Genomic DNA, 17,561 nt, shown 5'->3' on the forward strand with positions numbered 1-17,561 from the left:
GATTTCAATAATGAATAATGCAAGTAGTTGCAGCAGTTCATTACAATGTAATTTATGTTTTATTTTTAAAGATTTTCTTTTCTTTAGAACATTGTTTTTAAAATAAAATGTTAAAATGTTTGAAATTATATCATATATGTCATAAATAATAAAGTTATCAATTAATTAATGATAATATATTAACAAAAAGTATATAGCTAAAAGTTTGTAAGCATCTGCTTTAATGTTAAACATTTACGTTGCATTTTATTTCTGTCTTAAGTTGCAGAATTTCATTACAATCAGCAAACATAAAAAACTAAACATATGATGAAAAAATAAAAGCGGTTATCCAAAAAGCTGAGATTAAACGCCTTAACTATGTATTTAATTTTATTTGAGAGTCTAACAAAAACAATTTGTCGTAGTTTTTATACTGTGTGCAAAAATATAAATCAAAATTGATAAGGCTTTTATAAATCTGAAAAACCATTTTTTATCCACTCAAGCAAGAAGTTATTAACTAGTTTTACATTTCATTTAAGTTTTGACAAACAATTAAGAAAAATTCAAAAAGTTTAAAAGTGGTCTACCAAATCGAAAATTTTGGGTTTGGCCGAATCTGAGTCTTTTTTTGAAATTAAAGTTTGGCCGAATCTGAGTCCAATTCTTATTTTGAAAATTAGGGTTTGGCCAAATCCATTTCGAGTCTTATTATTTGGTCGAATCCAAATACAAGTCCAAAAAAATCTGATTTGTTTAAATCCGATTCCAAATCTTAGATTTGGTAGATCACTACTTTTAAGCTTTAAAACTTTAGATGTTTGTGTTTCACAGTTTAAATAAAAGAAAATTTATGGTATTGTAACTATCCAATGAGTTTTTTTTCCAACAAATACGATTAACAAAAAGTTACTCAGGGTCTGAAATTTAAAAATTTACTAAAAATCTATCTACTTTTGAGCTAAAGACACTAAATTTTCAGAAACTATTCTCAAACAAGATTTCTTAGTAATATATTTAGGTATTTATATTTATAATAATTATGTTTTTCTATATCTCAAAAACTCAGGCTAGCTTGATTTTATTAGGGTAGCTTTTGGTAACTCAGTTTGAATTTTTTGTCTTAAAGGGTGACAACTTTATTAATTAAAAACAATTTTTTCATTGGCAATATATGAACTCACCAATTTTTAATTCTTAAATCTCAAAACTTACTTTAAATTTTGTTTAGTGTACAGTCGCAAACCTCTACAAAAAAAGATCAACATAAGAAAAAACACATAAAATACTTATTTATATTGTTCTAATGTTGTAACTACTTTTAAACCATATCTAATAAAAGTAATTAATAAAGTAGTATTAAAGTATAAAAGTAATAAAGCATTATTGATTTGTATTATTAAAAATAATAACGTTGATACAGGGCTAATTACAATATAAAAAGAACCACAATGTATCCCATTGAACATAGAATAGACATCTCTTGCTTAAACAATGGAAGTCTTATGTTTTTAATCTGCCTAAGTGTTTTTTAGGCCTGGAATTAAACATTTTCTAATAATTAAATATGTATGAATCTTGTTGTACATTTGCAACACTAACTGTTTTTTGTAAAATAAATTTTAAGTTGTTTGAAATATTTGTGTTAAATTTGTTAAGCCAAGCTAGTCTTCTAAATACTTGAAACAATTGTATTTACTTGCTAGCTTACAAAAATAAAATGATGCATTTTTAAGATAAGTAATGTAACTTGAAACTACTCTTATAACATTCTAAACTGTACCTAATTTACTTAAATTTGGTTATTAATAATAAAAAAATTAACATTTACTATTAATTAAATTAAAAAGTTCTTCATTATAGTTTTATATTTAAGCTTTACAAAATTTAGTTGTTTTTTCTAATATAGCTGTAACTTACTCAGTTGAAATTTGTTTTTAAAAAATTAAAATTCCTACTTATAAACAAATATTTTATAAAAGCTGATAAAATAGTTTCCTCAAATGACTTAAATGTTTCATAAGTTTCAGAAGGCATGAATAAAAGAATAATAACCAATACCTAATACCTAATAAAAATTGAAAGTTTACCTTTTAAATGAAAAAGGCCATCAAAACAAAGAAACATGGTTAAAAAAATTTGTACAAAACTTATTTGTCAACTTTTCTCTACTTTTACAGCTTATTCTATAAAAATTTTGCAAATATTTAAATGTATTCATATCTCTAGTCTAATTCTCTATTATTTACATTTCTTATTAAAGTTAAATCTCTCAAGTACTGAAAATCCAATAACATGTAGTTTTTAAGTAAATATAAGAATACATTAAAAGCAAATACATTTCTCGTTTATATTTTTGAGGAATTTCCTAATAGATCAATAAAAAGTTAATTATTAAATTAAATGAATTAATAAGTTTAATTAATTAAATGTAAAACTGACCAAATTCATAGAGTATTTGGAATGTTTATTAAATATCAGGGTTGCCACACGGTCAGGAAAAGTCAGGAAAAACTACAAAAAATTACAAAAGTCTTGAAGTTTGACAAAATTAAAAACAAAGTCAGATTTTTCCAGATTAAATTTACAAAGTTCCTTATTTTCCAAAGCCTTCAAATGGTAAAAGATGAATTGAAATCTTTTAAAGTCGGAATAAAATTGTAAAATTTTCCTAGAAATTCACAAAATTATTTAATTTCCAATGCTTTCATCTGGTATAAATTAATAATATATCATTTTTAATACTGCAAAATTTTTCTATTAAGATATTGAACAACTACCCTACTTGAACAAGCCGTTTTTTATGCTCTTTAGTATTGATGATCTGTTGCAAAGACACTTCGATAGTGAAACTGTGATATATACACAACATTTTTCTTGCATTTCTTTAGTTATGTGATACCTCTTATGCAGCCTTTTTTGACATTTTACCAGGGTACCCAGCCTGTTGTTGCCTTTATGCATGAGAACATTTTGTGCTTGGTAATTAAATTGCTGTGCATCATTATGAAAGACATGATAATTACGAACCTCAGAATAACCAGTTATTCAAGGTTGAATTAAATGATCAAGCTTTCCTAAAACTTGCCCTTGATCTTGGTTGTGCAGCAAACAATTTGCTTGCAAGTTTGAGGAAAAATGACCCAGTTGAGGGACAAAAGGTCATAAATTTCAATCAAGCAAAAGAAAGATTGTTTGGACCAATTCTATTTTGAAGCATTAAAGTTTCCTGCCAAATCTTTCTCGGAAAGTTGTTGCAACCATTATTTGTGTTGCACAATGACCAATCTGAGGTCAAGCTGGGGTTTAGTGTTAACAAAGCTTTGATTGAAAACAGTATGAAATGAGAAACTATTACATTCAGAAGAGGAGTTAAAGGTTATATGTATGCATTCAAACTAGAACTGTATCAAGTTAGAAAATAGAAATATATTGCTTATAGAGCTGTTTATTGCAAATACATAAGTCATATACAGGTAGTTCAAGTGGTGTAATGGAAGTTAGATGATTGAATTCATTAAAAAAACTGTATAAAAATAAGATTGTATAGTTTCAAGTGTTTGATTATGTATTTTATAATAAGTTTATCTTGAGAGTTTAGATTTAGAAAAGTCAGGAGGATTTTAGTAAAAAGTCAGACATTTTTTCTCAGCATGATCTGTGGCGACCATGAAATATTATAAAATACATCATCTGATGACCGAAGTGGTATGATCAACCCTTTTGCTTTAAAAACCAGGGTTAATTTTTTTTCAAAAATTTTTTCTTTAAGGTTTTAAAATCCATTTGAAGTCTTGAAAAAAGTTAGTTATTGCCTTAATAAGTAAACCTAAGTAGCTTAAACTCATTATTATTGCCTTAACTAAAACAGCCAGGTAAAGTAGTAGTATTCAAGAATTAGTTTAGAAACAAAAAAAAGTTAAAAGATATAATTAATTAAGCCCAAGGCAACATTTTGTTTTACAAAAATTAACATTGATTTTTATTTGAAAGGTAAAATTATATTCATACTGTAAAGTAGAATATATAAAACATGAAGCTTTATTTAACTTCTAAGATTTAGTCTGTTTAGTAAGAAGTTTCTGATACAATATTATGGAGAAGAAATTTTTCATTGATAAATTTAATATGTTTAAATAAAGCTACTAAAAATCTATTTTATCTTTTATCTCTTACACAATTGGCTTCAAATTTTAGAAAATATTTTTTCCATTATAAGAAAAAATCCTATTGTATTGATTTAAAAAGTATTATAAAGTATGCATTTTATGACCACAAGTATAAAGATAGTTGTTTTTTATAATTATATTTTTACTCTTAAACTATAAAAATCATATAATACAATTGTTTGTTTTTTAGTTTGAGATAAAAGTAAGAAAGTTCAGAACAGTTGCAAAAAATGAAGAAGACATAGTTGAATTAGCTTTACAGTATCTTTACAATGTTTTTATACTATTTAACACAGTTTTTTACCTTAAACTTAACTTTAAAATAAAAATTGACCCAAAAATTTGAACTTATAAAAACCTGGAGAAATTTGGGTTTAAAAATATTTGGCAACCCTGTAGTTAGGGTAATTTTTTTAAAGTAAGACCAACTTATAAAAAGAGCCTTACACCCCATACGGCCTTTATTGTAATTCTTACATTTGATGATGATGATATTTTTGTCAAGTGTAAGTAAACCATTGATTCTAAAGATTTTATTTAAACCTTTTTTTTCAATAAAAAAACTTACTAGTAAACATTAAAGAACATAAAAGTGCTATAATTTTAAATTATAATATAAAAAGTGTTTTATAAACTGAGCAATTGTATTTTATTTATATATGCTAAAATTTTTGTTACAGTAATAAAGTTATATTTTAGTGTTACTTTTATAGATATGTTTCAAAATAAGATTTTTTTTATTGCAGTATTATATTACCATTATATTTTAGGTGTTAGTTAGTTTTTGTGTGTGTTTGTGATGTTTGTTGTAAGAGCTTTAGAGACCTCACCAACGGAGGACACAGAAAATACCTTAAATATTGAGCCTGTTGAGGATAAGTTTCATAATTCAAAAACAAACTCTGACACTGCAGATTTAAATACTTTAACAGAAGATACAAGTTTGGAGAACAACAGCAAAAGTTTCATCTCAGCTTCATCTGAATCAACCCCAACTGAAGATGCTGTTTGTAAAAATTCCAAATCTTCCAACTTAGATACTGTCTTAAAAGATTCTCTAAACCAAGCTTCTTCTGAAATCAATGAAGTCAATAACACCAACCTATTAATAACAAACTGTACTTGTGATGTGGAAGATAACGATGATAACTCATCTGTTTTGAACATCAACCTACATTCAACAGACAGCAACTGTAAGAAACCAGACAACAGCAATTGTAAGAAACCAGACAACAGTGAGCCTCTCCTTGTTCAAAACTATATGGACGGTGAAAACATAGAAGTAAAGAAATGGTCCTTCCACAACTTTCTGGACAGAAATGTCAGGTATCTGAATTATGTCCCTTACGCTTTAGGCACAGCAGGGCTGTTTATCATATGCAAAAAACTGAGGATCACCGAAAAGTTCACCTCCAACAACCAAATACCAAGAGACTTCCTTGCAAAAAGGATAAAGTTGAGAGGAAGAGTCACTGAGGTCAGTGCTGATGGCACACTGCACATTGATCACACGCCAATAATCAGCCACAAGTGGCTCAAAAACACCAAGAGGCAGGCTGGCCAGCTCAAAGTGAGGCTTTTGGGTGTGCATTGCCCGGCAAACAAAGTTGAGCCTCAATCAAGTTCCATATTGAATAGTCTAAAAGACCAGGAAGTTTGGTTTAAGCTGTGGCACAAAGACGCCGATTTGAAGACAAAAGAGGACGTCTTGTACTGCATTGTCACAAAAAACAAGTGGCCTTTCAACACAAACATAAACACAGAGTGTCTCAGAACAGGCATGGCAAGATGCCCTCCTGACTTGAAGTATGTTGGAGACGATGTTTTAGCAAACAGAATGAGAAGCAAGTTTTCTAAAGCAGAAAACTATGCAATAAAGAAAAGAGTAGGTATATGGCATGATCCTAATCACACTAAAGTAGACTACGCAAAGTACACTCACGGACTAAAAAATGTATTTACATTTATTATCACTTGTATTTACAACTTTTTAAAAGGGTTTATTATGTTTATAAGCAAACTTTTCAAAAAGTAGTGTTACATTTTTGTGTACTTAAGTTTTATTATTAGGAGTTTAGTCAAAATTTTACTAGCTTTTTCTGTTTTAATTCTGTAACAATCTGCTGTTTTATAGACACTCTAGCTGCTTAAAAAAATACTGTGAGGATTTTGTTAAAATTTTAATCATAAATTGCAGCTTAGTCTAAAATGTTATAAGAGTTTTATACCTGTTAAGTCACAAAGCTTAAAGTGCTTATAATTTTAACTAAAAGCTCATTTTACTGTTATAAGTTTGACAATGTGTTTATATATTACACTTATAAACTGAATGCTTCATACTGTAAATATTAAAACATATGTTCTAATTTAATTTATTTTTCTAATATAATGTGAGTATTTAATTTTGTGTAATTTCAAGAAGTTTTGTAAACTAGTTTTTCAAAAATGTTATAGGTTAAAATAAAAGTATGTTTAGTTAAAAGTTATAATTTTAGTTTTGACTTATTTCACTATTTTCTTATTTTAACAATTTTCAAAGTTTCCTTTTTTTAATTAGTAAAGTATTGCATACATAGATATGAATGTTTAAAATATTAAAAAAAGTGTTTACTTTTTTTTTTCCTGCTAAAATGACACAAATAAATTGAACTTTAAACTTTATAATTTACCAACTATCTAAATATGTTACAAAACGCAATGTTCAAACCAATTTACAGACTTTAAAAGCTATAAACAAATCAAATGACAAGCGCATCGTTGGAAGGGCCGCTGTCCAAATGGACGAACGTGATGAAGGGGTGGCAGTACAGGTGGTTCGTGCTGGACGACGGGTCGGGACTGTTGTCATACTACACCAGCAAGGAGAAGATGAAGAAGGGAGCTAGGAGGGGGTGCGTCAGGTTGAGGAACGCGATCATCGGGATTGACGATGAAGACGACGCCGGATTCACTATCACCGTTGACCACAAGGTTTGTTGTTGATAGTTATTACTGTTAGATATGTTAGTAAAATACTATTTTATGAAGTGTTAGTAAATCTCACCATCACTGTTGATCACAAGGTTCGATCTGATGTTTTAGATTATTAAATATTTAATTTTCTTTATATTTAAGGGTAAATTTTTACTACTCTATTTTTATTACTTGTTATCACTACTTCGTTGTTATTGTTGATCACAAGGTTTGATATGGTGTTTTTATGCAACCGAGTATAAACTATCACTGTTTTGTTTTAAACTTTTGGTTTCTATAACTGTTCGCAAAGTGGTTTAGTTTAAAAAGTATTAATTTTATTGTATCTATCAAAACACTAACAAAATTGTAGCTGTAAGTGCTAAAGTATATACTATTATATAGTACATTGTTGTATATCACTGTTGATCATAAAGTTTTATTTAAAGTTGTTAATCATCACTGATAAATAGGTAAAGTATTAGTATTAAGCTTTAAATTTGTTTTGTTGTTTGTTGGATGTGTTTTAGAATAAATAAAAGTTGTAAAAAAGTGTAATAAATATTGTTAGTTTATTACTGTTATGTGTTCAGTAATTCTTGAAATTTTTACCATCACTGTTATTCATAAGGTTTTTTATGTTGTTCTGTGTACAAATTTTTATTTCACTAAGTTTTTAAAAGAAGTAGACTATCACTAATTTTTCTAAACTCATCCACCATTTTTGTTGTATTTCTTAAAATGATTTAATTTTAAAAGTATTAGTAGTATAAATTTTAACTAAAAAGTTTTATAGTATGTGCATTGTTTTATTTCATTGTTAATCATAGGATCTATTATGAAGTTGTTTTGTGTGATAAATACTACTATACTGTAGTACTGTTGAATAAGTAAGTAAACTAGATTTATTAAATCTTTTTTGTAATTTCTTTTATAATCACTATGATTGTAAAGTTGGTATAATGGTTTTAAATAACATTCGTTGAATGGCATTTGTTGTTCTTAAGATAGTTTAGTACAGTGTTAGGAAATGTTTTACGAGTTACCAACTAATTATAATATCATAGTAATTACGATGTGTCAAGTAAAATAAAGTTATTCACTATTATTGTAAATCTCAACACATTTTCATTAGAATTTTCTCACTAATGTAAAATTAGTATTTTTTTTTAGTAAAATTTATAACTATATCTTATAATTATTTTAATTCAAAATCTTTAATTTTTTACGTTATAAGTAAATGTAGTGTTAGAACTTATTTTAATGTACTTAAAGGTAAACATTATTTTAGTCTGAAGAGGAGATTATTTAAAATATTAGTTTTAGTAAAATATATTGAATTGATTACGATAAAAGACTAATGTTTATTAATTAATTATATAATTTTTATTTAGAAAATTAACTTTATTAATTCTTATTGCCGGTTAAAAAATGATCAACAATAAGATGAAAAGAATTAAAACATTTGGCTAACTATAATGTTAGCGATTATTCAGTTTACTCTAACTTTATTGATTTTAAAGTTAATGGTTCGGACATTTAGTGTAAAAAAAGTAATAAGGCGTATTTAATTTTTAAATCGGGAATTTTTAAGTAGTACTAAGTGTAGCTAACATAATTGCAGAAAAATTAAGCTTTTAAAAGATATTTGGTATAAAAGTTTACCTCACACTGTTATTAGTAAAAGGTTTTTTTATAAAAGAAATCACTTAATTTCTGCTTGTTTACGAAGTGGATTTTGTAAGACTTGTTTAATAAGTCTATACAAGGTTAAAAGTTAGTTTTTAATTACTGATTTATAACTTATGACATTATAATAAAAAAAAATTTAAGATAATATGCTTTCTTTACGTATCGTTTAAAGTCTAAGTATAATATATAGTTGCATTAATTGATATTAAAGGTGAAAATGTTGAGTTGATACTATACTGTAAAATTATATAAAATAGTTATTACTAATTTTGGTTACTAATATGTTTTAAAACTTAAAGCTACTTGTACTTTAAGAAACAAATAAACAAAACCAAAACATCTTTCACTTTAAGTAATTGAGTTTAATTGGTAGCCAATACTTCTTAAAATTTTTTGGTTGTTGAAATTGAAGTATTATATATATATATATATATAGTATTAAGTTAATTTAGAAACTTTATTTTATTTTACTCATACAATGATATCTCTTAAACATTTAGTTTTAGAAATCAATAATTTATTTAATTTAATAAAATATAACAATATAAATCTTATAATTCTTACACTTAATCCAGCTAGCAAACTTGTTTAAAAGTTGATTTAAATTAGTGTAGTTTTTATTTTCTTACAAGATTTTCAAATTGTATTTTAAATTAGCAAAAGCAGACAGTTTAAGTCATGTTGTACATTCTAACTATGAAATATGTTTTATATAAACAAATATTAAACTTTTTCGTTTATTGTTTAATATTTTTTCAAGAGAAAGTTTTAAAACATCATAGCCCAAGTTAAAATAAATAATTTAAGGAAATGCATTTTCTATCAAGTTTGTATGCTAAATTTGTTACAGATTGTTTTTATAAAAAGTAAATGAGTGTCTTATTCAATGAAGTTTATTTTAACATTTTATTGTCTTAATAATAACTATTTATAGAATTAAATATATTTTAATCAATTATTCATTACAGAAAAACTTTAGTATTAGTTAGTATTAGTCACAAATTTGGCTTTCTGTAATTATTCGCTGTTGATTTTTAAAATGTTTTACTATTTACACCTACACAATTAAAATAAAACTTGTTAAGATTGTCAACAAGCATATTAACATCGGATTTTAAAATAGTACTTATTAATTAAACTTTGCTTATAAACACTTTGTACACATTTTCACAAGTTTAATTTTTTATCCATAGAAAAAAGTTATAAATAAAAAGGTTAGTAGAGTATAAAAGTGTCAAACTACTTGTTTTTAATGTTGTTATGTTTAGTTCTTATAATTGATTAAATGTCTACTTGATGCTAATTTACTAAAGTTAAGCTTTACTCTTGCACTTAAAATAGTTTTCATTACAGGAATGTAACATTCATAACTATGTCTGATTACAAGGTTAATTCTTTTTAGTACTGCTTTTTTAACTTAAAAAGAAATAAAATGAAACCCCAGTTTACTCTAGAACCACATTATAGCCTGCTTAAGTTAGGTGTTAGTCAAAAAATTACCAACAAACTCTTCTTTAGCTTAATACTTACATTCTATTGACATGAAAATTTTTATATACTTGTTTTAACTCTATTAGTATATTAAAACTAATATTCTAACTCCATACGACTACGAGTTTAAAATCTTTGGATTTCCAGTACTATTATGTATTATTACTAGTTTTAAAATATTTATATTGGGTTTTTGAACTTTATAGCTTTTATTATTAAAGCACGTTGAATGTTTTCAATCTGTTTTTCCACAAAAAATATTTTAATATACAATGTTTTAAAGTTTATTTCCTGTTAAATATTTCAAAGTTTATAACTATTTTCGTAGAATTAAATTTGACTTAATGTGTTGTTAGTTGAATAAGTTAAAAGTATCTTTATATTCATAATTTTGTGTTCACAACTTCTATTAATTAAAAAAAATATATTTAAATGTTTTTTTTTTAGTTTATGCAGCAACCGAATCATAACTCTATAACTTTTGTTGTCATATAGTTGTTGGTGGTTCCATTATTTTTCAGCTTTGTTAGTTTCAACACAATGTAGCTCATGTAAATTACTTCCTTCTGAAATATTTTTGTATGACCAACTAGTTTGGAAAAACTCATTTTTTATATTATAACATACACAAAGATTATGTGTTTTTGCTTATATGCTAGATATTTATCTTTTAAGATTATTTACAGTTCATAAAAAATCTAGACTACTATTTTATTAATTGATTTTAACCGTCTAAGTTATAGAACAAATACAAAATTGTTTATTATAAAGTTTTAAATTTAATAGTGATTCATAGGTTTTTAATAATAATTAGATCGTAACATAGACTTGTGAATACTTTTGTTAAAGGTTTAGTTAATTAAAAGAAAATAGTGCTTGTTATAACTTTATACTTCTACCTGAACCGATAGAAAACTTTTCAATCAATTATTAATAAAGTTTACATTACATTGTACATTAATCACCTATTAGGCATATGCTTTTCAAATATTAGTTGTAATTTTATATAAGCAAGACTGAAAGTCACATCCGGCTTAAAGTTATTATAATATATCTATATTTAAATTTTTGTGATAATGTTATTAATTTCAACACAGTCTGAACCAACATAGAAAACTTATTTCGATTGTTTTGATTAGTAATTAGTTTACAAGTTAAACGAAGTCCTAAAATATAAAAACCTTTTATTTTCAGCATTATGAGGATTTTTTGTTGTACATACAAACATTTTATGTACGTTAAAATTTTTTTACAAGTGCTTTTGTAGTTTCTAATGATTTTGATGCAATCTTTTATAAAAAAATAGCAATAAATATAATTAGCATAGTAACACTCTATACTATACTTAAAGTAACTTGTGTCCTAAATATAAATAAATAAATTTAAGAATGTTTAAGCATTTGAAAGGTATGATGTTATACTTATAGCTATAAGATATTTATTTACTACAATATCCAACTAAGTGTGAAATTTTGTTCATAGTAAAAAAAAATATTAAATAGATTTAAAAACTCTTTTTAAAAGTTGTTATTTATCATAAGAATACATTGATAAAAAATAAAAGTATTCCTCAAAACACACACTTACTATTTCTAACTAAAAAACAAGTAGTGTACACATAACAAGTTAATCTCAAAACTCTATTTTTTATAACTAACACAACCATGTAAGATATAATTGTTTCCTCATAGCCGGGGATTTTTGATATTTTGAAACCGCAGGTGTTCCACTTTCAAGCGAGGGACGAGGAGGAAAGGACAAAGTGGGCGACGTCGCTCGAGGACACGATCAGGAGGCACTCGCAGCAGCATTTCAGCAGCCAGAAGGTCGACTTCAACAACTTCGACAAGCAGCTGGCCGAAGCCGACGCTTACCTGCAGATCATGCTTCAGTCCGTCAACTCGCTACAGATCAAAATGGACGCGTTGGGTATGTGTTGCATATAAGTTTATGATGAAATGCCACGCACAACTTTTAACATGACAATTACCCATATAAATATGTACCCTTTATGTTCAAATATTTGAACTAATTTAAATTCATTTTCATTAGTTATAAGTTTTTTAAATTGTTGATAGCAATGTTGGTTTTGTATTTTGAGACTAAGATTACTTACCCTGCTAACATTTTTAACGAAATCGAGCATATGGACTGATCATTTTTTAAATTTATGAAAAATTAAATTTGAAATCCATATAAACAAATTTTACATTTAGTTACTCTCAAGTGAAAAAAAAATCTGTTTAAAACAACGCAGGGCCAGGAGCAGAGAAGGCGAATATAGCCGAGATCATCAAAACGTCTCGGTTGATGATGGAGTCGGTCAAGAAGACCATAGTCATGCTCCAACTGGCCAAGAGGTCCGTGTCCAAGAACGTGAAGGAAACCACAATAGAAGCGGTCCACACCGAAGTGGTGCAAGCCGAAGTGGCCCAATTGAGCATCAGCTCAACTTCTTCCAGCGTCCACAGCGGGGAAAGCCCCCTGAACGACATCGACGGGGGCATGGGCGAGGAGTTCAAGACCCCGCAGAAGCAGGATGATGTTCCTGCATCGGGGGTTCCCCTCACGAGCTACTCTTCAACGGACGACGAGAACGACGATTTCGAAGACGCGTACGACGAGGTGCAGCCGTCAGAACCCAGTGAATCAAGTAAATCGGACGGTGGGGATAAGAAGGACGCACCAAGTGACATATCGCTTGCGAAAGTCAGCAGCAAGGACTTCTTCATGAACGAAGATGAAGGTATATCACTTCTTTATTTTTGTGTGTTTTGATTTACTAACTAGTTGGATTTCATATTGTTACAGTTTAAATTTGCACAAAACTGTTTATGTTTATTTAATATATTAATATATTTTAGTTTATATTATTGTCTTACTAGTTTCATTTTCCCTCATAGTCATACTTGTACCAACTGCTCATTTTAAACAGGACTTCACTAAAACATCAAAATTTACACTTACATATACTTAGGTAACGGCAACAGCAACGGAAACGTGGAACAAGAAGGCAACAAGAGCGTCATAATGCACATGTTGTCCCAGCTCAAGATCGGCATGGACCTCACAAAGATAACCCTTCCCACCTTCATACTCGAGCGCAGGTCCCTGCTCGAGATGTACGCCGACTTCTTCTCCCACCCCGACCTCTTCATCGACATCGCCAAGCAAGCCACGCCCGAGAAGAGGATGGTGGCCGCGCTGAAGTTCTACCTGAGCACGTTTTCGGCGGGAAGGGACTCTACGGTGGCAAAGAAGCCGTACAACCCGATCCTGGGCGAAACTTTCAAGTGCCTGTACAACCTGTCGGGCGAAGAAATGACGCACGACGACAGCGAGAAGTCGGACGGCCCCGTCCCGTGGGCCAAGTCGGACCACTTGGCCTTTCTCGCCGAGCAGGTTTCCCACCACCCGCCCGTTTCCGCGTTCTACTCCGAGCACAAGGAGGCGAGGATCCAGTTCAACGGGCACATCTGGACCAAGTCCAAGTTCCTGGGCATGTCGGTGGGCGTGCACAACGTGGGCCAGGGCGTGATCAGGCTGCTGGACAGCGGCGAGGAGTACGTGATAAACTTTCCCAACGGCTACGGCAGGAGCATACTGACGGTGCCGTGGGTGGAGTTGGGCGGCGACTGCCAGATCACCTGCCAGAAGACGGGATACAGGTCCGACGTCAAGTTCCACACGAAACCGTTTTACGGCGGAAGGGCGCACAAGATATCTGGAGAAGTAAGTTTTGTTGGATCTTTAACTCGAACAAAAAATACTTTCAAAAATAATTTAAAAATGTTCTTTGTGATATAAACTTAAAATTGAATTTTTTTCAATATAAAATTGATTATTTTTTCTAATTTTTTTTATTGATTGCTATAAATATTATTAAAAAAAGTTGGCAGCCTTCGAAAGGCTTTAACTATAAAGTGCAGTAGCAAGCAAGTTTTTGTAAGAAAATATATCATAAATTATATCAATGTTTTGTTAACTTACTTTCCATTCTCAGGTGTTCGCGCCCAACCAGAAGAAGAGCGTGTACTCGTTCGACGGCGACTGGAACGGAAAAATTAACATAAAAACGCAGCAGACGGGCAGGAGCGAGGTGATATTCGACGCTCTGACGTGCAAGAAGTTCCCCAAGTTCGTGCAAGCAGTGCCCAACCAGCTGCCCACGGAATCGCGCAGGATGTGGCAGAAGGTGACCGAGGGTTTGGCCGGCAACAACATCGACTTCGCCACCGAAAACAAAAGGTTTTTGGAGGACAGGCAGCGGAAGGACGCCAAGGACAGGGCGGAGGCCGGGGTCGTGTACAAGCCGGCGCTGTTCAGCCTTGACAACGACCAGAACTGGGTCTACCACTCGTTGCTTAGCAACAGGTCATAGGGGGGAATTTCGCTTGCTACGTGTTTGCTTCTATCTCTCTTCTATATGAAATACTCTGCTGCTCTTTGTGGCTGAGCTTGTCAAAATTATACAAAAACTGTATACAAGTAGCATTTTGTTCGCTGATTATGCTAGTTCATGACATTATCCATGCTTTCCATACTATATATATATATAGATTATTGACGTTTTAATATAAGTTTACTTTATATGGTTGTAATAAATAAAACTTGCAAGATTTGTTTTTTATATAAATTTTCTAAGATTGTAACCCTTGTGTTATAAAAAATAAGAGGTTTAAGAGTTTTCATATACTAAGTTGATAATAACTCGTTTAATAAAAACTACTCATATCAAATTGTTTTTAATAAAGTTTTATTGCTAATTGAGTGTGATTAAGATGTGTTTAATTTTCTATTAATATTGCAATCAGAATTCTGACACTGCAAAGTATGTTCTCAAATACTCTTGATACTTTGACATGCATTTAGAAGTGTGAAACTTTCTCTTTCGGATTTTCTAGCCGTGCCTATCAGAAATGGCCAAAGCTTCTTTCGATTATATGTTTAAAATGTATAAAATGTGTATTAGTTTGTCACCAAATTTTACTGAATCATAACTTTTCACATTCTAATTAGACTTATATATATGGTATCTACTTTCTATACAACACTATAAAGTTTTAAATTGATAAATTTTATAAAGCATGCTTGTTTCATAACTTTTTTAAGTGTCACAGAATACGTAATAAAAGTATTAATAATTAAGTTACTTAATTTTAACAGCAGAAAAGGTTCAACTTAAAAAAAATAATTGTATTTATTTTGTCTCGCTTCAATAAAAAAACACACATGTACAATTTACAATTATGCGTGTGTTTGAAATTTCAAAATAGTCTTAAATGTTAAAAAAAAGTTTTCATTTAAACGTAATTTATGTTTTATTTTATGGTGAAATATTGTTTATCAAAATACCTGGTAGTCATGTGTTGTTGTAATTATAATAAAAATAGAATATATTGCAGACACGCATATAATTATTTTTACGAAGGCAATTTTAGTTTTACCAAAATTCTTGATTTACATTTAATTAACTTTCTAACTGTTCTTGAAAAAACTACTGCTGTCAAAAGGTGTATTAATAATTTAGCAGAAGTAGATTAAAATACGATTATGTCTTTTTAATTTAAGCTGAAACGCTAACAATTTTCTTGCTATTTCATGGGAAAAATGTAAAATTGATATAAACACTTTACATTAGAAACAATATATTTACGATAAATGTAATTGCTGTGTGTTTGCTTATTAAGAGAGTAAACTTTTATAATAAGCTGAGTTTTTGTGAAAATACTAGTAATCTGTTAATTTTTTAACTTTTGTTTTTGATAGAAAATGTTTATCTTAAAGATTTCTTGACCTTTCATTATTGTTAAATATATAATGTGTTTATTTATTATACATCTTTTAGTAATTTATACCGTTTTCTTAATTTAGTAGACGAAAAATGTTTAAGTTTTTCAAAAATTATCACACCAGTTTAACTTTATTACTAATTAACATATTTAGTATAATTTATGATCTTTTGATGATTAAAACTTGATGTTTGAAACAAAAAACCTTTCTAATATTCCTAATATAAACTTCTCTATACAGTTTTACGTGTGTTTTAACTAAAAGCTCTTTTTCCATTCTATAGGTTTTATTTTGTAGTATCGGAATTAACCTTTGCTAAAATAGATTTCAGCGGTTTTTGGCTTCTGAAACACACTGAATAGACGTTTTAAAACGACCACTTAGAATCAATTGGATTTCGCTCTGTACAGGGTTAGTTACTTTTGTTGTTGTTTTTCTAAGGCTGGCTGTGTGTACGCATGTTGAAATTACCATGACATTTAGCTCTTCATTCCGCATCGATTTGAGCTTGCGTTCAGAATATAAGTTGCTACGGTCAAAATCCTTAATTTTTGTACATAATTAAATTCTGGTTTTAAATTTATAAAACTTTCTTTTTTTTTGCTTTTCAAAACTTTTGTAATAAGTGTAAACTTTTAAAAGCATCAAGTAATATTTATGTTCGACTTAAAGTCGTAAAACAAATTTACTCATTCTGTAATTATTCAAAGTTCTTTTAATTTGTACGTACAAATAAAACAGAAATGCGAAAAAAAAAGTATAGAAAGCGATTAATAATTGTTTAATGCTTACAATTCATCAAATGAAATGTTAAAGTGTAGTATCTGCTAGTGTTAAAGAATAAAACAGAACTATAAATCTATATATATACATATATATATTAAAGGTTTTATAAAAAGTTCTGATCGATAGTGCTCGACAAATTAAATTGGAGCTAAATATTTATCTAATTATATAAAAACTATAATTTAAACAGCTGTTTCACACATTGAAATGTAAAATTTCATGTGATCGTCAGTAAGTTACAGTTTATTATAATAGTGAACAGAAATTTCGATTTTAGAATTTTTGTAATAATTGTGACGTATTAATGGTACAGTAGTAAAGCATAAAATAACATTCACAGCGTATTTCAAATTCAGCTAATCGTACAATAAACTGTACCATTACTACGTCACAATTATTACAAAAATTTTAAAATCGAAATTTCTGTTCACTATTATAATAAACTGTAACTTACTGACGATCACATGAAATTTTACATTTCAATGTGTGAAAACAGCTGTTTAAATTATAGTTTTTATATAATTAGATAAATAAACATATATATATATATATATATTTGTCCTATTTATTTTAATTAATAAAAGGCTGTATTTATATAATTAATGGCAGCGAACCACTTTTTACATAGTAAGTTTTAACATACATTTGTTATAACTTAGTTAATAAAAACATATGTATGTATAAGGGTTGCAAAAA

General features: G+C 28.7%; 3 protein-coding genes across 3 annotated transcripts in view; all 3 read left to right on the forward strand.

Annotated features, from left to right (window-relative positions):
* The first annotated feature begins 4,902 nt into the window (after positions 1–4,902).
* On the forward strand, positions 4,903–6,474 carry LOC145838209 (uncharacterized). The gene has a single exon (XM_082945769.1). The coding sequence runs from the start codon at positions 4,951–4,953 to the stop codon at positions 6,184–6,186; it is 1,236 nt and encodes a 411-aa protein (XP_082801895.1). The 5' UTR covers positions 4,903–4,950; the 3' UTR covers positions 6,187–6,474.
* Positions 6,475–6,872: 398 nt separating this feature from the next.
* LOC145838434 (oxysterol-binding protein-related protein 9-like) lies at positions 6,873–16,362 on the forward strand. The gene is made up of 5 exons (XM_082946024.1): positions 6,873–7,121; positions 12,008–12,215; positions 12,544–13,032; positions 13,264–14,018; positions 14,290–16,362. Exons 1-5 carry the CDS (start codon positions 6,894–6,896, stop codon positions 14,665–14,667), a joined length of 2,058 nt encoding a protein of 685 aa, XP_082802150.1. The 5' UTR covers positions 6,873–6,893; the 3' UTR covers positions 14,668–16,362.
* The window catches only part of LOC145838436 (catechol O-methyltransferase-like), a 30,936-nt gene continuing 29,735 nt past the window's right edge, over positions 16,361–17,561 (forward strand). The window contains exon 1 of the mRNA XM_082946025.1: positions 16,361–16,490. The gene's annotated coding sequence lies outside the window, so the exon portion shown is untranslated. The remainder of the gene's footprint in view (positions 16,491–17,561) is intronic.

This window comes from Thalia democratica, chromosome 6 (assembly GCF_965202585.1).
Source record: "Thalia democratica chromosome 6, ktThaDemo2.hap1.1, whole genome shotgun sequence".
NCBI classification, from domain to species: Eukaryota; Metazoa; Chordata; class Thaliacea; order Salpida; family Salpidae; genus Thalia; species Thalia democratica.

Bases quoted from the DNA above. Each gene is read 5' to 3' on its own strand.
- LOC145838434 (XM_082946024.1), top strand. From the start codon at position 6,894: ATGACAAGCGCATCGTTGGAAGGGCCGCTGTCCAAATGGACGAACGTG. The intron at 7,122-12,007 runs GTTTGTTGTTGA...TTGAAACCGCAG, and splicing joins CTATCACCGTTGACCACAAG to GTGTTCCACTTTCAAGCGAG. The intron at 13,033-13,263 runs GTATATCACTTC...ACATATACTTAG, and splicing joins CTTCATGAACGAAGATGAAG to GTAACGGCAACAGCAACGGA.
- LOC145838209 (XM_082945769.1), top strand. From the start codon at position 4,951: ATGTTTGTTGTAAGAGCTTTAGAGACCTCACCAACGGAGGACACAGAA.